The following is a 23,981-nucleotide window of genomic DNA, read 5'->3' as shown; positions in this document are numbered from 1 at the left end:
TCCTTTTGTGTAGGTGGGAAAGGGCAGTGTGGAGTGCAATAGAGATTGCATCATCTGTGGATCTGTTTGGGCGGTATGCAAATTGGAGTGGGTCTAGAGTTTCTGGGATAATGGTGTTGATGTGAGCCATTACCAACCTTTCAAAGCACTTCATGGCCACGGACGTGAGTGCTACGGGTCTGTAGTCATTTAGGCAGGTTGCCTTTGTGTTCTTGGGCACAGGGACTATGGTGGTCTGCTTGAAACATGTTGGTATTACAGACTCAATCAGGGACATGTTGAAAATGTCAGTGAAGACACCTGCCAGTTGGTCAGCACATACTCAGAGTACACGTCCTAGTAATCCATCTGGCCCCGCAGCCGTGTGTATGTTGACCTGTTTAAAGGTCTTACTCACGTCGGCTACGGAGAGCGTGATCACACAGTCGTCCGGAACAGCTGATGCTCTCATGCATGCCTCAGTGTTGCTTGCCTCGAAGCGAGCATAGAAGTGATTTAGCACGTCTGGTAGGCTCGTGTCACTGGGCAGCTTGCGGCTATGCTGCCGTTTGTAGTCTGTAATAGTTTGCAAGCCCTGCCACATAAGACAAGCTTCGGAGCCGGTGTAGTATGATTCAATCTTAGCCCTGTATTGACACTTTGCCTGTTTGATGGTTCGTCACAGGGCATTGCAGGATTTCTTGTAAGCTTCCAGGTTAGAGTCCCGCACCTTGAAAGCGGCAGCTTTACCCTTTAGCTCAGTGCGAATGTTGCTTGTAATCCATGGCTTCTGGTTGGGGTATGTACGTACAGTCACTGTGGGGACGACGTCCTCAATGCACTTATTGATAAAGCCAGTGACTGATGTGGTGTACTCCTCAATGCCATCAGAAGAATCCCGGAACATGTTCCAGTCTGTGACAGCAAAACAGTCCTGTAGTTTAGCATCTGCTTCATCTGATCATTTTTTTATAGAACGAGTCACTGGTGCTTCCTGCTTTAATTTTTGCTTGTAAGCAGGAATCAGGAGGATAGAGTTGTGGTCGGATTTACCAAATGGAGGGCGAGGGAGAGCTTTGTACTCGTCTCTGTGTGTGGAGTACAGGTGATCTAGATTTTATTCCCCTCTGGTTGCACATTTAACATGTTGATGGAAATTTGGTAGAACTGATTTAAGTTTCCCTGCATTAAAGTCTCCTGCCACTAGGAGCTCCGCCTCTGGGTGAATGGTTTCCTGCTTGCTTATTTCCTTATACAGCTGTCTGAGTGCGGTCTTAGGGCCAGCATCTGTCTGTGGTGGTAAATAAACAGCCACAAAAAGTATAGCTGAAAACTCCCTATGCAAGTAGTGTGGCCTGCAATTTATCACAATATACTCTACTTCAGACGAGCAAAATCTAGAGACTTCCTTAGATTTCATTTATTTTTTATTTTTTTTTATTTCACAGACCCCCCCTATTTAACCAGGTAGGCTGTGCTGTTCTCATCTTTCAACTGCAGCCTGGCCAAGATAAATGTCCATGTGTGATTCAGACAACACAGAGTTACACATGGAATAAACAATTAACAAGTTTTGATAACCCGTTGGTAGAAATTCAAATCGGGGAGTCTAGTTTATTGTCAATGATTGCAAAAGGCATGAGGAGGTAGACGAATTGACAGTATTTTGCAGATTAACACTGGGTCCTGATCAGATGGTCATGTACAGGTTGAAATATTGGGGAAAATGAGCAGAAAAGTAAATTAAAAACTATGGGGATGAGGTAGTTGAAAAAAATCTTTTTAAATAGACTATGTACAGCTGCAGCGATCGGTTAGCTGCCAGATAGCTGATGTTTGAATTGGTGAGGGAGATAAAAGTCTCCTGATATCAGCGATTTTGTCTAATCCGTTGAGTCACAGGCAGCAGAGTATCTGGAAGCTCTTTGTCTAATCCGGGTGCAGGATCAGCTGTCCTGATTGAAAAGCATCTTTGGTTTTATCTAGCGTTTAAGAGCAGTTGGATCCCAGAAGGAGTGTTGTATAATCATTGAAGATCTTGTTTGATATTAGAAGCTCTTTGTCTAATCTGAGGTGAGTGATCTCTGTCCTGATATAGAAGCTCTTTGTCTAATCCGGATCAGGAGATCTCTGTCCTGTTATCCAGAAGCTCTTTGTCTAATCAGAGGTGAGTGATCGCCCTGTCCTGATATCCAGAAGCTCTTTGTCTAATCTGATTTGAGTGAACTCTGTCTGACAAAGAAGCTCTGTGTCTAATCAGGCAGTGATCTCTGTCCTGATATCCAGAAGCTCTGAGTCTAATCTGATGAGAATCTGGTGATTGACATCCAGAAGCTCTTGTCTAATCTGAGGTGAGTGGCTCACAGTACTGTCTTTTATATCCAGAAGATCTTTGTCCTAATCTGAGGTGACCCGTGACCGCTGTCCTGATATCCAGAAGATCTTTGGGATCTAGATGGTCAGTGACCTGTTTGTTGACTTGGCTTTCAGAAGATCTTTGTCTAATCTGAGGTGAGGATCGGTCCTGATATCCAGAAGATCTTTGTCTAATCTGAGGTGAGTGATCGCTGTCCTGATATCCAGAAGCTCTTTGTCTAATCTGAGGTGAGTGATCTCTGTCCTGATATCCAGAAGCTCTGTGTCTAATCTGAGGTGGGAGTGATCTCAGCTGATATGAAAGAGAGGTGAACAGGCTGGTAATAGGGGTTGCGACAATGGCGAAGCTCTTTGTCAGAAATGAGGGGTGATCAGATTGTCCTGACCCAGCTCTTTGTCTAATCTGAGGTGAGGATTTTGCAGCTCTTATCCAGAACTCTTTGTCTAATCTGGATTTGGGTGAAGGAGAATCTTGAAGGCTTTGTCTAATCTGAGGTGGGGAGGAGCTGTCCTGATATCCAGAAGATTTTGTCTAATCTGAGGCAGAGTGATGGCTGTCCTGGATTGAGAAGATATTTGTCTAATCTGAAGTTTTCGATAATCATGGATTTATCCTGACCGTGTTAGCTCTTTGTCTAATCTGCAGGGGTGAGCTGGGAGGAGGTGCTCTTTGTCTAATCTGGATGCAAGGTGAGTGATCGCTGTCCTGATATCCAGAAGCTCTTTGTCTAATCCGAGGTGAGTGATCGCTGTCCTGATATCCAGAAGCTCTTTGTCTAATCCGGGGACTGAGTGATCTCTGTCCTGATATCCAGAAGATCTTTGTCTAATCTGAGGTCTGGGGTGAACCAGAAACTCTGTGTCTGTTCTTAGTGAATCTGCATTTTTTGAATCCAGAAGCTCTGCTTATCTAAAATCTGGGTGAGGAAGTTACTGTCCTGATATCCAGGCTCTTTGTCTAATCTGAGGTGAGTGAGGTCTGTCCTGACATCCAGGATCTGGGTCTAATCTGAGGTGAGTGATCTCTGTCCTGAGAAGTGTTTTAGAAACTCTGTGTCTAATCTGAGGTGAGTGATCGCTGACCTGATATCCAGAAGCTCTTTGTCTAATCTGAGGTGAGTGATCTCTGTCCTGAGAAGATCTTTGTCTATTCTGAGGCGAGGTGTTTGGAGGGCCAGTTGGTCCTGGATATCCAGAAGCTCTGTGTCTAATCTGAGAGTGATCGCTGTCCTGATGTCCAGAAGCTCTTTGTCTAATCTGAGGTGAGTGATCTCTGTCCTGATATCCAGAAGCTCTGTGTCTAATCTGAGGTGAGTGATCAGTTGTCCTGAATCCAGAACAAACTCTGAGTCTAATCTGAGGTGAGTGATTCTGTCCTGATATCCAGAAGCTCTGTGTCTAATCTGAGGTGAGTGATCGCTGTCCTGATATCCAGAAGCTCTTTGTCTAATCTGAGGTGAGTGATTTGTCCTGATATCCAGAAGTCTTTGTCTAATCTGAGGTGGTGATGGACCTGATATCCAAAGCTCTTTGTCTAATCTGAGGTGAGTGATCTCTGTCCTGATATCCATAAACTCTTTGTCTAATCTAGGTGAGTGATCGATGTCCTGATGTCCAGAAGCTCTTTGTCTAATCTGAGGTGAGTGATCGCTGTCCTGATATCCAGAAGCTCTTTGTCTAATCAGGGTTAGCAGGTGAGTGATCTCTGTCCTGACATCCAGAAGCTCTTTGTCTAATCTGAGGTGAGTGATCGCTGTCCTGATATCCAGAAGCTCTTTGTCTAATCTGAGGTGAGTGATCGCTGCCTGATATCCAGAAGCTCTTTGTCTAATCTGAGGTGATGATCGCTGTCCTGATATCCAGAAGAATTTGTCTAATCTGAGGTGAGTGATCTCTGTCCTGGAATCCAGAAGCGTTTGTCTAATCTGAGGTGCAGTGATCTGGGTCCTGATATCCAGGGCTCTTTGTCTAATCTGAGGTGAGTGATCGCTGTCCTGATATCCAGAAGCTCTTTGTCAATCTGAGGTGAGTGATGAGAGTTGTATCCAGAAGCTCTTTGTCTAATCTGGGTGAGTGATCGCTGTCCTGATATCCAGAAGATATTTGTCTAATCCGAAGGTGAGTGATCTCTGTCCTGATATCTAGAAGCTCTGATAACTAACCTGAGGTGAGTGATCTCTGACCTGACATTTGAGAAGCTCTGTGTCTAATCTGAGGTGAGTGATCTCTGTCCTGATATCTAGAAGCTCTGTGTCTAATCTGAGGTGAGTGATCTCAGGTGTCCTGATATCCAGAAGCTCTGTGTCTAATCTGAGGTGAGTGATCTCTGTCCTGATATCCAGAAGCTCTGTGTCTAATCTGAGGTGAGTGATCTCTGTCTGATATCCAGAAGCTCTGTGTCTAATCTGCAGGTGAGTGATCTCTGTCCTGATATCCAGAAGCTCTGTGTCTAATCTGAGGTGAGTGATCACTGTCCTGATATCCAGAAGCTCTCCGTGTCTAATCCCACTGGCTGAATGATCTCTGTCCTGATATCAGAAGATCTTTGTCTAATCTGAGTTTTGAGTGATCTCTGTTCTGATATCCAGAAGCTCTGTGTCTAATCTGAGGTGAGTGATCCAATGATGTCCTGATATCCAGAAGCTCTGTGTCTAATCCAGGGTGAGTGATCTCTGTCCTGATATCCAGAAGCTCTTTGTCTAATCTGGGGATGATCTCTGTCCTGTTATCCAGAAGCTCTTGTCTAATCTGAGGTGAGTGATCTTGTCCTGAAGAAAACTCTTTGTCTAATCTGAGGTGAGTGATCGCTGTCCTGACATCCAGAAGCTCTGTGTCTAATCTGAGGTGAGTGATCTCTGTCCTGATATCCAGAAGCTCTGTGTCTAATCTGAGGTGAGTGATCTCTGTCCTGATATCCAGAAGCTCTGTGTCTAATCTGAGGTGAGTGATCTCTGTCCTGATATCCAGAAGCTCTGTGTCTAATCTGAGGTGAGTGATCTCTGTCCTGATATCCAGAAGCTCTGTGTCTAATCTGAGGTGAGTGATCTCTGTCCTGATATCCAGAAGCTCTGTGTCTAATCTGAGGTGAGTGATCTCTGTCCTGATATCCAGAAGCTCTGTGTCTAATCTGAGGTGAGTGATCTCTGTCCTGATATCCAGAAGCTCTGTGTCTAATCTGAGGTGAGTGATCACTGTCCTGATATCCAGAAGCTCTGTGTCTAATCCAGGGTGAGTGATCTCTGTCCTGATATCCAGAAGATCTTTGTCTAATCTGAGGTGAGTGATCTCTGTCCTGATATCCAGAAGCTCTGTGTCTAATCCGAGGTGAGTGATCTCTGTCCTGATATCCAGAAGCTCTGTGTCTAATCTGAGGTGAGTGATCTCTGTCCTGATATCCAGAAGCTCTGTGTCTAATCTGAGGTGAGTGATCTCTGTCCTGATGTCCAGAAGCTCTGTGTCTAATCTGAGGTGAGTGATCTCTGTCCTGATATCCAGAAGCTCTGTGTCTAATCTGAGGTGAGTGATCTCTGTCCTGATATCCAGAAGCTCTGTGTCTAATCTGAGGTGAGTGATCTCTGTCCTGATGTCCAGAAGCTCTGTGTCTAATCTGAGGTCAGTGATCTCTGTCCTGATATCCGGAAGCTCTGTGTCTAATCTGAGGTGAGTGATCTCTGTCCTGATATCCAGAAGCTCTGTGTCTAATCTGAGGTGAGTGATCTCTGTCCTGATATCCAGAAGCTCTGTGTCTAATCTGAGGTCAGTGATCTCTGTCCTGACATCCAGAAGCTCTGTATTGCTGTAAAATACGGTTTCAGAAACATTATGTACAAAATAAGTTACAAATAACGCAAACCCCCCCACATAATAGCACAATTGGTTGGGCGCCCGTAAAACTGCTGCCAATTCTTCCGGCGCCATTTTGTCTTCTAGCCTATGGGGCAAATGAATACAAATATCAATTAGGCCTACAGCTATCACAGCCTATATTTTAAGAGCAATAAAATAGCTTTTTTATTTCGAATGGTCACCAAAAACGAGGTCTCCCTCACTTGTCAATTCAATCAACCCCTGGCTATCAGATTACAACAAGGTTTACAAGGCGGAGTTCAAAAGGCCGACATCAAACAAAACAATCGGCGCACTGACTAAACGTCTGACTGGCAAACTGGTACCGTCTCTGCTCTCTGCTTTCTGCAAGTGAGAGAAAAGGGCGCAGGCTGCTGCTCTCTGCTTTCTACAAGTGAGAGAAAAGGGCGCAGGCTGCTGCTCTGCTTTCTACAAGTGAGAGAAAAGGGCGCAGGCTGCTGCTCTGCTTTCTACAAGTGAGAGAAAAGGGTGCAGGCTGCTGCTCTACTTTCTACAAGTGAGAGAAAAGGGCGCAGGCTGCTGCTCTGCTTTCTACAAGTGAGAGAAAAGGGTGCAGGCTGCTGCTCTGCTTTCTACAAGTGAGAGAAAAGGGCGCAGGCTGCTGCTCTCTGCTTTCTACAAGTGAGAGAAAAGGGCGCAGGCTGCTGCTCTCTGAGCGATGCCAGTCAGCCAATAAAACCAGCTGTTGTATTTTAATTGGGATTGGAATTAATTTGATTTAACTTGACCTTTTTTGGTCTGTGTATGAATATAAATTCTGAAATTGGACTATTTTGCATGTAACAGATTTGAAGCTGGCAACTATTTCATTGCCCAATTTTCAGTGAGATTAAGAAATCTTTTAGCTTTGAGGAAAGTTAGGAGACATTAGGGAATTAAATATGACATATCATAAATAGTAGAGGCATAAATAGTCATGATGTCTTTCAGCTATATTCATCATCAGTTCTAGGAGAACTGGTTGACAACTTGTGTCTGTCTGTCTGTCTGTCTGTCTGTCTGTCTGTCTGTCTGTCTGTCTGTCTGTCTGTCTGTCTGTCCAGGGGGTCTACATTGCAGGCCTGGGCTCCTTCACCTTCTCTCAGCAGAAGCTGGACGTAGGCAATAAGTTTGTTTTGATCCAGCGACCCATCTTCCTGCTCTCTGAGAAGCTGTCCCAGTCACACGGCCTCAAGCAGGTCAAACCGCTGTCTGCAGGTGAGTGGCGATGGGCCAAGAACACACACACACGCGAGTACGCGTATGCACGCATGCACACAGACACACACACACGCGAGTACGCGTACGCACGCACACAGACACACACACACGCGAGTACGCGTACGCACGCACACAGACACACACACACGCAGTACGCGTACGCACGCACACACACAGACACACACGAGTACGCGTACGCACGCACACACAGACACACACACACGCGAGTACGCGTACGCACGCACACAGACACACACACACGCGAGTACGCGTACGCACGCACACAGACACACAGACACACGCGAGTACGCGTACGCACGCACACACACACACACACACAGACACACGCGAGTACGCGTACGCACGCACACAGACACACACACACGCGAGTACGCGTACGCACGCACACAGACACACACACACGCGAGTACGCGTACGCACGCACACACACAGACACACGCGAGTACGCGTACGCACGCACACAGACACACACACACGCGAGTACGCGTACGCACGCACACAGACACACACACGCGAGTACGCGTACGCACGCACACACACAGACACACACGCGAGTACGCGTACGCACGCACACAGACACACACACACGCGAGTACGCGTACGCACGCACACAGACACACACACACGCGAGTACGCGTACGCACGCACACAGACACAGACACACGCGAGTACGCGTACGCACGCACACAGACACACACACACGCGAGTACGCGTACGCACGCACACAGACACACACACACGCGAGTACGCGTACGCACGCACACAGACACACGCGAGTATGCGTACACACACACGCAGACACACAGACACACAGACACACAGACACACAATTGTGCTGATAGCCTGCTGAGCTAAAGCCTGGGCAGTAGCTTGGGGAACTAGTACAATTCTTCAGGTGCCAGGAAAGACGATTAATCAACCCTCTTCCATTATGTTACACTGATACCAGCAATGTGTCCCATAGAAACACTATGTTACACTGATACCAGCAATGTGTCCCATAGAAACACTATGTTACACTGATACCAGCAATGTGTCCCATAGAAACACTATGTTACACTGATACCAGCAATGTGTCCCATAGAAACACTATGTTACACTGATACCAGCAATGTGTCCCATAGAAACACTATGTTACACTGATACCAGCAATGTGTCCCATAGAAACACTATGTTACACTGATACCAGCAATGTGTCCCATAGAAACACTATGTTACACTGATACCAGCAATGTGTCCCATAGAAACACTATGTTACACTGATACCAGCAATGTGTCCCATAGAAACACTATGTTACACTGATACCAGCAATGTGTCCCATAGAAACACTATGTTACACTGATACCAGCAATGTGTCCCATAGAAACACTATGTTACACTGATACCAGCAATGTGTCCCATAGAAACACTATGTTACACTGATACCAGCAATGTGTCCCATAGAAACACTATGTTACACTGATACCAGCAATGTGTCCCATAGAAACACTATGTTACACTGATACCAGCAATGTGTCCCATAGAAACACTATGTTACACTGATACCAGCAATGTGTCCCATAGAAACACTATGTTACACTGATACCAGCAATGTGTCCCATAGAAACACTATGTTACACTGATACCAGCAATGTGTCCCATAGAAACACTATGTTACACTGATACCAGCAATGTGTCCCATAGAAACACTGTTGCTTTTTATGTTACACTGATACCAGCAATGTGTCCCATAGAAACACTATGTTACACTGATACCAGCAATGTGTCCCATAGAAACAGTATGATGAAAGAGAATGAATGAGAAAACCCTGTGCACAGCTGTGTGGGATAAATCCAAGTGTTGCTTTTTGGTGGTGGAGCAACACGATGACATGTCTGTCTAGTCATTGTATTTCTAATGGGATGTGCCAGTGCCACCTCTGTCTGTGGAGTCACTGCAGGGGATGTGCCACTGGTCCAGCTCAACTTCCCAGCCCTGTCTGTGGAGAGCATGTTGGGAATGCGATAGAGAGAGCCATCTCTGTCTGTGGAGAGCATGTTGGGGGTGCGATAGAGAGAGCCATCTCTGTCTGTGGAGAGCATGTTGGGAATGCGATAGAGAGAGCCATCTCTGTCTGTGGAGAGCATGTTGGTGGTGGGATAGAGAGAGCCATCTCTGTCTGTGGAGAGCATGTTGGTGGTGGGATAGAGAGAGCCATCTCTGTCTGTGGAGAGCATGTTGGTGGTGGGATAGAGAGAGCCATCTCTGTCTGTGGAGAGCATGTTGGGAATGGGATAGAGAGATCCATCTTGGTGTTGTTAATATGTCTGTCTGTGGAGAGCATGTTGGTGGTGGGATAGAGAGAGCCATCTCTGTCTTTGTGGATAGAGAGCCATCTCTGTCTGTGGAATGTTGGGAATGCGATAGAGAGAGCCATCTTGGTGTGTTAATATGTCTGTCTGTGGAGAGCATGTTGGGAATGCGATAGAGAGAGCCATCTTGGTGTGTTAATATGTCTGTCTGTGGAGAGCATGTTGGGAATGCGATAGAGAGAGCCATCTTGGTGTGTTAATATGTCTGTCTGTGGAGAGCATGTTGGAAGTGGGATAGAGAGAGCCATCTTGGTGTGTTCATATGTCTGTCTGTGGAGAGCATGTTGGGAGTGGGATAGAGAGAGCCATCTTGGTGTGGCTGAATCTTATCCAACCCAGGTTGTCTGTCTATACACGACTGCTGAGCTAAAGCCTATAGCTTTAACCTGGATAATCTAAGTCTTCAGGTCTCAGACAAGCTGGTTAATCATCACAGGAGACCAGTACACTAACACTAGGAATGTGTGTAATCCATCTGTCATCACAGCAGGGGACGTGCCACTAGTCCAGCTCAACTTCACAGCCCTGTCTGTGGAGAGCCCGTTTGAGCGTCACGTGGTGGAGGGCTGTGTGAGAGAGACTCTGCTGGTGTTGCTGAGAGCCGTGGCCGCCGGCCGCTCAGTCCTCTTCACCTTCCACGCCATCGGAGAGCTGTTGTTCTGCCAGAGCAAAGTCAAGATGAAGTTCTACCACGACTTTGTCACCGCCTTGGACGGCAGTGGGAAGCTGCTCTTGGCGCTCTCCAATGTCAGTAGGGTGGATTAGATATGTCATGTAGGTAGTGTGTGTATGGGGGTTGGGTTGGGTAGGGTGTGTGTGTGTGTGTGTGTACAGTATGTGTGTGTGGGGGATGGGGGTAGTGTGTGTGTGTGTGTGTACAGTATGTGTGTGTGGGGGATGGGGGTAGTGTGTGTGTGTGTGTGGGGTACAGTATGTGTGTGTGGGGGATGGGGGTAGTGTGTGTGTGTGTGGGGGATGGGGGTAGTGTGTGTGTGTGTGTGTGTGTGTGTGTACAGTATGTGTGTGTGGGGGATGGAGGTAGTGTGTGTTTGTGTGTGTGTGTGTGTGTGTACAGTATGTGTGTATGGGGTAGTGTGTGTGTGTGGGGGTGGGGGTAGTGTGTGTTTGTGTGTATGTGTGTACAGTATGTGTGTGTGGGGGATGGGGGGATAGGGTGTGTGTGTGTGTGTGTGTACAGTATGTGTGTGTGGGGGATGGGGGTGTGTGTGTGTGTATGTGTGTATGTGTGTGTGTGTGTGTGTGTGTGTGAGACAGACAGAGAGAGAGAGTGAGCAGGTGTGTATGATTGTACAAGTGCGTTTGTATTTGTGTTGATGACAATCCCCCTACTCCACTCTCTATCCCAGAGACCTGGCACCAGCAACTCTGTCCTGTTTGAGAGATCCAGCATAACAGGGACCAGCAACACCATCATCCTCCCCAGGATCTCTTCCGAACAGGGGGGGAAGGACTGGGGAGAAGAGGCCCTGGCCCAGGTCCAGACAGACTCAGACAGGAAGGAGAAGAATAGAGGTGACGGAGAGACAGTGGTGTAATCTAGTCCTCTAAAAACAATGGTTTTTATGGCCAAATTCAACTGATGACCATATTCAACTGATGACCATATTCAACTGATGACCATATTCAACTGATGACCATATTCAACTGATGACCATATTTATTTGATTTGGATTAACTCAGTGAATATCTCGATCAGATTGAGGGGTTTTAATGGGTGTAACGTCTCTGGTGAGAGATATGTGTTGGGCTCACTTAACCTTGATAACCCAGTGTTGGAGAGAAAGGTAAGCTAATATAACATTATCTAGACTTGGGCGTATCCCAGAACATGTATGTCTCTTCATCTGCCGAGTCTTTCTCACCTGTAGTTATGTTACCATGTTTACCCAGAATCCCTGGTGACTTCGCAGTCCAGATCCAGACACACCCTGCACCCAGCCAAGGTCAACGGGATCAGTCTCACTGATGACCTGGAGCCCAGACCTCCAGCGGAGACCAACACTGACAGGTACTGTCGGCCTCACTGCTAACCCCAGCTGTTGTCGGCTAACACTGTTAACCCCAGCTGTTGTCGGCCTCACTGCTAACCCCAGCTGTTGTCTGCCTCACTGTTAACCCCAGCTGTTGTCGGCCTCACTGCTAACCCCAGCTGTTGTCGGCCTCACTGCTAACCTCACTGCTAACCCCAGCTATTGTCGGCCTCACTGCTAACCTCACTGCTAACCTCACTGCTAACCCCAGCTGTTGTCGGCCTCACTGCTAACCTCACTGCTAACCCCAGCTGTTGTCGGCCTCACTGCTAACCCCAGCTGTTGTCGGCCTCACTGCTAACCTCACTGCTAACCCCAGCTGTTGTCGGCCTCACTGCTAACCCCAGCTGTTGTCGGCCTCACTGCTAACCTCACTGCTAACCCCAGCTATTGTCAGTCTCACTGCTAACCCCAGCTATTGTCGGCCTCACTGCTAACCCCAGCTATTGTCAGCCTCACTGCTAACCCCAGCTGTTGTCAGCCTCACTGCTAACCTCACTGCTAACCTCACTGCTAACCCCAGCTGTTGTCAGCCTCACTGTTAACCTCACTGCTAACCTCACTGCTAACCCCAGCTATTGTCGGCCTCACTGCTAACCTCACTGCTAACTGTTCACTTCACTGATTTGAAAGGAAATGACTGGTAAGAAATATGGTGGGAACTCCCAGTAGCCCCATGCCTCCAATTCAATGCTTTTAGATTTATGGGAAGTAGTGAACAAGTTATTATATTATTGGAACACACCCTTGGGCAATCTGTGGGAGTTTAGGAGAGGGTACTTGTGTTACTGTCCTGTCCTGGGGTAGTGGCTCCATGAATGATGCAGCTCTCCCTGTGTGGGACAGTTCCTCACCTGTCACCACCTGATCATTCAGACAGTGTGCCCTGAGGTTTAGCCTGCCCTGTACCCCCCACAGCGGTCCCGTGGCCCTGGACTCTGAAACTAGACCCCTCTGGACGTTCCTCCGTCCATACAGACACTGTCTGCGTCCCAAATGACACCCTATTGGAAGCCTTCAATTATCACTTGGCTCCGGCTGTGCAGGAGAAAGTGACGCGGTGGTGTGTGTGTGTGTATTTGTGATGTGGTGTGTGTGTATTTGTGATGTGGTGTGTGTGTGTGTATTTGTGATGTGGTGTGTGTTCGTTTGGTCAAACGAAGTGCACTATGGGAATAGGGTGCCATTTGGGGTACATAACCAGATGTATTTTGGTCTCCCAGGACTGTGGTTGAATAGCTCCTGATCTGAAAGATAACCTAGGACTGTGGTTGAATAGCCCCTGAGCTGAAAGATAACCCAGGACTGTGGTTGAATAGCCCCTGAGCTGAAAGATAACCCAGGACTGTGGTTGAATAGCCCCTGATCTGAAAGATAACCCAGGACTGTGGTTGAATAGCCCCTGAGCTGAAAGATAACCTAGGACTGCTATCTGTTTCCAACCTGCTGTCCTGTAGGTCCACAGTGTCTATCCTACCACTGGAGGGCGCTGCTCTGAAGGAGGGGAAGGTGAAGAGGGGGGACTCTCACCTGGACATGCCCTGTGTCAACCACAACAGGGCTGGACAGGTGAGTGTGTGTGTGTGTGCCGGACACTCTGCTTTTGTGAGTGTGTATGAGGGTTATCAATCAATAAATAACTGTGTTTCCCTATAGGAGGTGTTACTTGTGTATATAACATCACCTATCCTTCCCTATAGGAGGTGTTACCTGTGTATATAACATCACCTATCCTTCCCTATAGGAGGTGTTACCTGTGTATATAACATCACCTATCCTTCTCTATAGGAGTTGTGTTACCTGTGTATATAACATCACCTATCCTTCCCCATAGGTGTTACCTGTGCATATAACATCACCTATCCTTCTCTATAGGAGTTGTGTTACCTGTGCATATAACATCACCTATCCTACCCTATAGGTGTTACCTGTATATATAACATCACCTATCCTTCCCTATAGGTGTTACCTGTGTATATAACATCACCTATCCTTCCCTATAGGTGTTACCTGTGTATATAACATCACCTATCCTTCTCTATAGGAGTTGTGTTACCTGTGTATATAACATCACCTATCCTTCCCTATAGGTGTTACCTGTGCATATAACATCACCTATCCTTCTCTATAGGAGTTGTGTTACCTGTGTATATAACATCACCTATCCTTCCCTATAGGAGGTGTTACCTGTGCATATAACATCACCTATCCTTCTCTATAGGAGTTGTGTTACCTGTGCATATAACATCACCTATCCTTCCCTATAGGAGGTGTTACCTGTGTATATAACATCACCTATCCTTCCCTATAGGAGGTGTTACCTGTGTATATAACATCACCTATCCTTCTCTATAGGAGTTGTGTTACCTGTGTATATAACATCACCTATCCTTCTCTATAGGAGTTGTGTTACCTGTGCATATAACATCACCTATCCTTCTCTATAGGAGTTGTGTTACCTGTGCATGCAGCGGGCCCAGCGTAACATCCCCCACTACCTGGCAGAGGAGAGGCTGACGGAACAGCAGGAGGAGGAGAGGGTGTTACAGTTCAACGAGCAGCGCAGAGACCAGTACTACCTACAGAGGCAGCAGGTGAGGCCAACGCCACTCTGATGATGAGATGAGGAACATGTTCCCTGTTGTCTTTTACTCTTTGTCTTGGAGTGATGAATAGACAGAATACTACTAGACTGAAAGCCAAGGGGAGAGTCTGCATTAGTACTTCTGTTTTAGTCCTGGAGTCAGATTAAACTCGGTAGTCAGACTAAACTCAGTAGTCAGATTCAACTCGGTAGTCAGATTCAACTCGGTAGTCAGATTCAACTCGGTAGTCAGATTCAACTCGGTAGTCAGATTCAACTCGGTAGTCACATTAAACTCAGTAGTCAGATTAAACTCGGTAGTCAGATTAACCTCAGTAGTCAGATTAACCTCAGTAGTCAGATTAAACTCGGTAGTCAGATTCAACTCGGTAGTCAGATTAACCTCAGTAGTCAGATTAAACTCAGTAGTCAGATTCAACTCAGTAGTCAGATTGACACTGAGCCTGTTAAACTTGTAGTGTGGTGGTAAACTGTGTGTATTTGTGACACTGGCCTGGTGTGTGTTTGTGTGTGTGTGTGTGTATTTGTGATGTGGTGTTTGTGTGATGGTGGTGTGTGTGTGTGTGTATTTGTGATGTGTGGTATTTGTGATGTGGTGGTGGTGTGTGTGTGATGATGGGTGTGTGTGTATTTGTGATGTGGTGGTGTGTGTGTGTGTGAGATGTGGTGTGTGTGTGTGTGTGTGTGTGTGTGTGTGTTAGGCGGACCGTCTGGAGATACGTGAGAACAACCAGAAGGTGGCAGCGTTCAACCTGGCAGTGTCTGAAGCCATGAAGGCGAAGAAGGTTGCTCGCTCCTCCCACTTCCATGTGAGCCCTGGCCTTGTCCAATCAGCACACTGATCTTCAGGGGGTTTAAATGTTCTAGAGTTCAAATGGTCCATGGCGTTTCAGCTGCTGCATTTAGCATGCATTGGTCTATGCACAGTTACTATTGCAACACTTAGCCAATGGTCTAAACTTATCAATGAATGATGTTGTGATGATATTGACCCCCCCCACAGGGTTCGTACATCTTCAGGGGCCGTCCCCTCACCCCTCCCAGGGTTCATAAGCAGCGCGGCTACATGCAGGATCTGCGGGCCCAGGCGGAGTGGAGGAAGGGCCAGGTCAGCCAGACTCAGCAGGAACAGGAGCTCATCGACCTGCTACAACAGGTCCAGCTGGCACAGGAGTAGGTGATGCATCTGAGTCCCATATGGCACCCCATTCCCTATGTAGTGCACTACTTAGTTTTGACCAGGGCTCTTCAGTGCACTATAAAGGGAGTAGGGTACCACGTCAAAATGTTTGTCTAAGAGGAAGTGCACCTGCTGCCATGAACCCATGTCAACAGGCCTGTGGTCTCTACTGTACATACAGAATGCTGTGGTCATTGTACAGTCTGTTGCTCAGTTTCGACAGTGTGTGAATAGCTATTGTGTGTCTCAGAATCGCCTTGCAAAAGTCCCAGCAGCTCCACCTGAGACAGAAGAACACTAGCTGCTACAAGAAAGCCCTGGATATACAGGTAAGAGTCTGTCCTACCATATATTATATAGCATACTTACCAGACTCTACCTACCAGACCCTCCCTACCAGACCATACCTACCTGGCCAGACCTACCAGACCAGACCATACCTTCCAGACCAGACCTACCAGACCAGACCATACTTACCAGACCATACCTACCATACCTACCAGACCATACCTACCAGGCCATACCTACCTGGCCAGACCTACCAGACCTTACCTACCGGACCATATCTACCAGATCAGATCTACCAGACCACACCTACCAGACCAGACCTACCAGACCAGACCATGCCTACCAGACCATACCTACCAGACCAGACCTACCAGACCATACCTACAAGACTAGACCTACCAGACCATACCTACCAGACCAGACCTACCAGACCATACCTACCAGACCCTACCTACCAGACCAGATCTACCAGACCATACCTACCAGACCCTACCTACCAGACCCTACCTACCATATCTACCAGCCCCTTCCTATCAGCCCAGACCTACCAGGCCAGACCTACCAGACCATACCTACCAGACCCTACCTACAGGCCAGAACTACCCAACCCGAACAGACCTACCAGACCAAACCTACCAAAGACATGCCTCCCACCATGTGTTACACAAGTGCATGTTGAAGTGGAGGGATATTTATTATGTTGATAAAAAGGCTGTGGATTGAATAACTGAACTCCCAGGTGTGCTGCACAGGTTATGGCTGAGCAAGGCAGAGGGGACCACTACAGATTGATGTTTACCTGACCACCTGTCTTGTTGTACAGGTGGAAACAGAGAAGGGCAAGCAGAAGGCCAAGGGAGATAGGAGAGTGATGTTCCCGCCCATCCAGGGACAGACAGCAGCAGGAGATGACTCAGAGCAGGCAGGAAACATAATATAGACAAGTCTCTACGGAGAGGAGAGGAGAGGAGAGGAGAGGAGAGGGAGACAGATGGAGAGGTTTAAGATAAAGAAGGGAAGGGATAGAGAGGGAAGGAAAGAGGAAGGAGAAATGGGGAGGAAGAGGAGGAAAAATTAATGGTAAAGAAGGACAGTTGAGCCTGACTTGAAGTACTTAAAGAAGGACAGTTGAGCCAGACTTGAGGTACTTAAACAAGGACAGTTGAGCCAGACTTGAAGTACTTAAAGAAGGACAGTTGAGCCAGACTTGAAGTACTTAAATAAGGACAGTTGAGCAAGACTTGAAGTACTTAAATAAGGACAGTTGAGCCAGACTTGAAGTACTTAAATAAGGACAGTTGAGCCAGACTTGAAGTACTTAAAGAAGGACAGTTGAGCCAGTCTTGAGGTACTTAAAGAAGGACAGTTGAGGAAGGAAATGCAGTATATGAGGGAATTGAACAGTAGTCCAGCTCCTCTGTGGTGTCTATGTTTAGTCCAGGTTGAACAGTAGTCCAGCTCCTCTGTGGTGTCTATGTTTAGTCCAGGTTGAACAGTAGTCCAGCTCCTCTGTGGTGTCTATGTTTAGTCCAGGTTGAACAGTAGTCCAGCTCCTCTGTGGTGTCTATGTTTAGTCCAGGTTGAACAGTAGTCCAGCTCCTCTGTGGTGTCTATGTCTAGTCCAGGTTGAACAGTAGTCCAGCTCCTCTGTGGTGTCTATGTCTAGTCCAGGTTGAACAGTAGTCCAGCTCCTCTGTGGTGTCTGTCTAGTCCAGGTTGAACAGTAGTCCAGCTCCTCTGTGGTGTCTATGTTTAGTCCAGGTTGAACAGTAGTCCAGCTCCTCTGTGGTGTCTATGTTTAGTCCAGGTTGAACAGTAGTCCAGCTCCTCTGTGGTGTCTGTTTAGTCCAGGTTGAACAGTAGTCCAGCTCCTCTGTGGTGTCTATGTTTAGTCCAGGTTGAACAGTAGTCCAGCTCCTCTGTGGTGTCTATGTCTAGTCCAGGTTGAACAGTAGTCTAGCTCCTCTGTGGTGTCTGTCTAGTCCAGGTTGAACAGTAGTCCAGCTCCTCTGTGGTGTCTATGTTTAGTCCAGGTTGAACAGTAGTCTAGCTCCTCTGTGGTGTCTGTCTAGTCCAGGTTGAACAGTAGTCTAGCTCCTCTGTGGTGTCTATGTTTAGTCCAGGTTGAACAGTAGTCTAGCTCCTCTGTGGTGTCTATGTTTAGTCCCGGTTGAGTAGAAAACAATCTCAGCACACTGGTTATCTTCATGCTCTGCCAATCAAATGGCTCTTCTTTAACCGAGAACAGGAAGTCATAGTTGAGAGATTCCAGTATTTATAGATGACAGATGAGTTTCCAGTAGTTGTGAGCTCCTCTGTGATTCTAATCTTCACTCAGGTTGAGTAGAAAAATAATTTGAGGATCTTGATGCTCCACAAATCTAATGGATGTTATTTAATTAACGTATCTACCAGGTGGAGTACCAGGGCTCGGGCCTCCCAGCGCGCCTGCCCGACTCGGACGGCCCTGTGTTTGGCCAGCTGGACTGTACCCCTGCTGGGCTGTCAGAGCAGAAGCAGCGGGCGGAGAAGGTCTACCAGGAACAGCTGACCACGGCTAATAACAAGAGAAAAGAGCTGCTCCTTAACCGCAGCACCAAACAGAAGAACGAGAGAGAGATGCTCAACAGGAACAGGAAGGAGTGAGTGGAAGGGGGAAGGCAGGGGGAGAGAGGTGGGGGACAGGGAGCGAGAGGGTGTCATGGAGAGACGGGGGGAGTGGGGAGGGTGAAATTGTCCACCTGAAATTCAGAAAGTGAGTGAATAAAATGAGAATGCGGAACAAAATGGTATATGGAATGGTTCAAGGTTAAAGGCCATTTTATATGAGATGTCTTGTCTATATGTTCTGTTTCTATATTTTCCTCTCACTCTCTCTCCTGGCAGACTGATAAACGACCACATCAACCGCTTTGAGAAGCTGCGTAACCTGAGGGCCTCGTTGGAGGACACCTGGAGACGCAGCGCCGACCTGAAACGCCACCGAGACAGAGAGGAGAAGGAATTCATCAAGTAATGTACTCAAATCACAACCTGGATTGGCCCTAACCCTTCTATGTTTACAGATCTGTTGGATGGAAACAATATGATGGAAGCTTTCCCACTACACTGTTTATACCTATCCAGACCCTTCAGATCTACCACTACACTGTTTATACCTATTCAGACCCTTCAGATCTACCACTACACTGTTTATACCTATCCAGACCCTTCAGATCTACCACTACACTGTTTATACCTATCCAGACCCTTCAGATCTACCACTACACTGTTTATACCTATCCAGACCCTTCAGATCTACCACTACACTGTTTATACCTATCCAGACCCTTCAGAGCTACCACTACACTGTTTATACCTATCCAGACCCTTCAGATCCACCACTACACTGTTTATACCTATCCAGACCCTTCAGATCTACCACTACACTGTTTATACCTATCCAGACCCTTCAGATCTACCACTACACTGTTTATACCTATCCAGACCCTTCAGATCTACAGTTTATACCCTTCCAGACCCTTCAGATCTACCACTACACTGTTTATACCTATCCAGACCCTTCAGATCTACCACTACTGTTTATACCTATCCAGACCCTTCAGATCTACCACTACACTGTTTATACCTATCCAGACCCTTTAGATCTACCACTACACTGTTTAGACCTATCCAGACCCTTCAGATCTACCACTACACTGTTTATACCTATCCAGACCCTTCAGATACACCACTACACTGTTTATACCTATCCAGACCCTTCAGATCTACCACTACACTGTTTATACCAGACCCTTCAGATCTACCACTACTGTTTATACCTACCAGACCCTGATCTTACTGTTTATACCTATCCAGACCCTTCAGATCTACCACTACACTGTTTATACCTATCCAGACCCTTCAGATCTACCACTACACTGTTTATACCTATCCAGACCCTTCAGATCTACCACTACACTGTTTATACCTATCCAGACCCTTCAGATCTACCACTACACTGTTTATACCTATCCAGACCCTTCAGATCTACCACTACACTGTTTATACCTTCCAGACCCTTCAGATCTACCACTACACTGTTTATACCTATCCAGACCCTTCAGATCTACCACTACACTGTTTATCCAGACCCTTCAGATCTACCACTACACTGTTTATACCTATCCAGACCCTTCAGATCTACCACTACACTGTTTATCCAGACCCTTCAGATCTACTATCCTATCCAGACCCTTCAGATCTACCACTACACTGTTTATACCTATCCAGACCCTTCAGATCTACCACTACACTGTTTATACCTATCCAGACCCTTCAGATCTACCACTACACTGTTTATACCTATCCAGACCCTTCAGATCTACCACTACACTGTTTATACCTATCCAGACCCTTCAGATCTACCACTACACTGTTTATACCTATCCAGACCCTTCAGATCTACCACTACACTGTTTATACCTATCCAGACCCTTCAGATCTACCACTACACTGTTTATACCTATCCAGACCCTTCAGATCTACCACTACACTGTTTATCCAGACCCTTCAGATCTACCACTACACTGTTTATACCTATCCAGACCCTTCAGATCTACCACTACACTGTTTATCCAGACCCTTCAGATCTACCACTACACTGTTTATACCTATCCAGACCCTTCAGATCTACCACTACACTGTTTATCCAGACCCTTCAGATCTACCACTACACTGTTTATACCTATCCAGACCCTTCAGATCTACCACTACACTGTTTATACCTATCCAGACCCTTCAGATCTACCACTCCACTGTTTATCCAGACCCTTCAGATCTACCACTACACTGTTTATACCTATCCAGACCCTTCAGATCTACCACTACCCTGTTTATCCAGACCCTTCAGATCTACCACTACACTGTTTATACCTATCCAGACCCTTCAGATACACCACTGTTTATACCTATCCAGACCCTTCAGATCTACCACTACACTGTTTATACCTATGTTCAGATCTACCACTACACTGTTTATACCTATCCAGACCCTTCAGATCTACCACTACACTGTTTATCCAGACCCTTCAGATCTACCACTACACTGTTTATACCTATCCAGACCCTTCAGATCTACCACTACCCTGTTTATCCAGACCCTTCAGATCTACCACTACACTGTTTATACCTATCCAGACCCTTCAGATCTACCACTACACTGTTTATTCCAGACCCTTCAGATACACCACTACACTTACTGACCCTTCAGATCTACCACTGATGTCTATACCTATCCAGACCCATCAGATCTACCACTCTGCTTTGATTGACCCTTCAGATCTACCACTACACTGTTTATACTCCAGACCCTTCAGATCTACCACTACACTGTTTATACCTATCCAGACCCTTCAGATCTACCACTACACTGTTTATCCAGACCCTTCAGATCTACCACTACACTGTTTATACCTATCCAGACCCTTCAGAGCTACCAGTTTATACACACCCTTCAGACATGCTAGCATCGGGGTTAGGGTCAAGAAGGAGAAAAATGTAGTGATTTGGGACCGCTGATTGAGTCGATCACTGTCATGATAGTTGACGTTGATCTGTACCATCACATTCTGACGTTGATCTCTGATGTCTCTGTCAGGTCTGGGAGCAGTCTGCTGATTGATTGACCACATTCTGACATTGATCTCTGATGTCTATGACAGGTCTGGGAGCAGTCTGCTGATTGATTGACCACATTCTGACGTTGATCTCTGATGTCTATGACAGGTCTGGGAGCAGTCTGCTGATTGATTGACCACATTCTGCCGTTGATCTCTGATGTCTATGACAGGTCTGGGAGCAGTCTGCTGATTGATTGACCACATTCTGACGTTGATCTCTGATGTCTATGACAGGTCTGGGAGCAGTCTGCTGATTGATTGACCAGATTCTGACGTTGATCTCTGATGTCGATGACAGGTCTGGGAGCAGTCTGCTGATTGATTGACCACATTCTGACGTTGATCTCTGATGTCTATGACAGGTCTGGGAGCAGTCTGCTGATTGATTGACCACATTCTGACGTTGATCTCTGATGTCTATGACAGGTCTGGGAGCAGTCTGCTGATTGATTGACCACATTCTGACGTTGATCTCTGATGTCTATGACAGGTCTGGGAGCAGTCTGCTGATTGATTGACCACATTCTGACGTTGATCTCTGATGTCTATGACAGGTCTGGGAGCAGTCTGCTGATTGATTGACCACATTCTGACGTTGATCTCTGATGTCTATGACAGGTCTGGGAGCAGTCTGCTGATTGATTGACCACATTCTGACGTTGATCTCTGATGTCTATGACAGGTCTGGGAGCAGTCTGCTGATTGATTGACCACATTCTGACGTTGATCTCTGATGTCTATGACAGGTCTGGGAGCAGTCTGCTGATTGATTGACCACATTCTGACGTTGATCTCTGATGTCTATGACAGGTCTGGGAGCAGTCTGCTGATTGATTGACCACATTCTGACGTTGATCTCTGATGTCTATGACAGGTCTGGGAGCAGTCTGCTGATTGATTGACCACATTCTGACGTTGATCTCTGATGTCGATGACAGGTCTGGGAGCAGTCTGCTGATTGATTGACCACATTCTGACATTGATCTCTGATGTCTATGACAGGTCTGGGAGCAGTCTGCTGATTGATTGACCACATTCTGCCGTTGATCTCTGATGTCTATGACAGGTCTGGGAGCAGTCTGCTGACTGATTGACCACATTCTGACGTTGATCTCTGATGTCTATGACAGGTCTTGGTAGCAGTCTGCTGATTGATTGACCACATTCTGACGTTGATCTCTGATGTCTATGACAGGTCTGGGAGCAGTCTTCTGATTGATTGACCACATTCTGACGTTGATCTCTGATGTCTATGACAGGTCTGGGAGCAGTCTTCTGATTGACCAGTGTGAGCAGTACCGCCGCTGTTACCAGTGCAAGAGGAAGACAGAGAACTGTGGAGAGACAAACATCTGGAAAGAGTCTCACTACATCCCTGGCTCTCGCCTCATGGTGTAGACCGCTGAAACCTGGTCTCAGAGCAAACGTAGCCATGCCACTCCATTTAGTATGATATGTTACTTTACATTATATTACATTACATTGGCTTACCAACGTAATAGCGGTCGTACAATATAATACGAATTGTAGGACGTATCCTACGTCTTCGCGCCAGTATCGTTTAGTATGATTTATCACAGTCGACTGCTTTAGATATATCACACTTGATATATCACACTCAACTGCTTTTGTATGATTTATCACACTCAACTGCTTTAGTGTGATATATCACACTCGACTGCTTTAGTATGATATATCACACTCAACTGCTTTAGTATGATATATCACACTCGACTGCTTTAGTATGATATATCACACGCAACTGCTTTAGTATGATATATCACACTCAACTGCTTTAGTATGATATATCACACTCAACTGCTTTAGTATGATATATCACACTCAACTGCTTCAGTATGATATATCACACTCAACTGCTTTAGTTTGATATATCACACTCAACTGCTTCAGTATGATATATCACACTCAACTGCTTTAGTTTGATTATCACACTCAACTGTTAGTATGAGTTAAGTTAAAAGGTTTGGGGAAGGGTTAGCTAGCATGCTAAGTAGTTGCAAAGTACCTAAAACGTAGTAAGTAGCTGCAAAGCTGCTAAAATGCTAAAGTAGTCTGTGATTAGTTTGAAATATGTATTCTTTGGCTTGCTAAACGTTTGCTCTGCCTTAAGTAACCTACTGTCATACCAACGTAACATATCATACTCATTTGAGTGTCCCTGGATTTACATATGCCAAAAAGGAGATGTTCTATTGGAGTGACACGGATTTTAGCAAAATATAAAATATGTTCTGAGACCAGTCTGGTAGAACGCATGATGTGTAACCGCAACAGAGCTGGGGTCAATTCCATGTCAATTCCATTTCAATTCCATTTCAATTCCTGTCAATTCCATTTCAATTCCATTTCAATTCAGTCAATTCCATTTCAATTCCAGTCA

The 23,981-nt window shown here is 46.4% G+C and overlaps 1 protein-coding gene across 2 annotated transcripts in view; it reads left to right on the top strand.

Annotated features, from left to right (window-relative positions):
* The window catches only part of LOC112241899 (coiled-coil domain-containing protein 81), a 29,519-nt gene extending 6,000 nt beyond the window's left edge, over positions 1-23,519 (top strand). The window contains exons 3-15 of one of the 2 annotated variants that reach the window (XM_042313753.1): positions 7,266-7,419; positions 10,284-10,543; positions 11,164-11,329; positions 11,708-11,825; positions 13,305-13,416; positions 14,295-14,441; positions 15,154-15,261; positions 15,456-15,625; positions 15,883-15,961; positions 16,744-16,842; positions 18,336-18,562; positions 18,807-18,932; positions 22,840-23,519. In XM_042313753.1, coding sequence (XP_042169687.1) covers positions 7,266-7,419; positions 10,284-10,543; positions 11,164-11,329; positions 11,708-11,825; positions 13,305-13,416; positions 14,295-14,441; positions 15,154-15,261; positions 15,456-15,625; positions 15,883-15,961; positions 16,744-16,842; positions 18,336-18,562; positions 18,807-18,932; positions 22,840-22,978 — 1,905 coding nt within the window. In that variant the 3' untranslated portion in view covers positions 22,979-23,519. The remainder of the gene's footprint in view (positions 1-7,265; positions 7,420-10,283; positions 10,544-11,163; positions 11,330-11,707; positions 11,826-13,304; positions 13,417-14,294; positions 14,442-15,153; positions 15,262-15,455; positions 15,626-15,882; positions 15,962-16,743; positions 16,843-18,335; positions 18,563-18,806; positions 18,933-22,839) is intronic. The other variant, XM_042313754.1, reaches the window with a different exon arrangement.
* The last annotated feature ends 462 nt before the right edge of the window (positions 23,520-23,981 follow it).

This window comes from Oncorhynchus tshawytscha, unplaced genomic scaffold (genome assembly GCF_018296145.1).
Source record: "Oncorhynchus tshawytscha isolate Ot180627B unplaced genomic scaffold, Otsh_v2.0 Un_contig_3959_pilon_pilon, whole genome shotgun sequence".
In the NCBI taxonomy this organism is placed as follows: Eukaryota; Metazoa; Chordata; class Actinopteri; order Salmoniformes; family Salmonidae; genus Oncorhynchus; species Oncorhynchus tshawytscha.
Note: the sequence above shows the minus strand (reverse complement) of the source record. Positions and strands in the feature narration are given on the sequence as shown.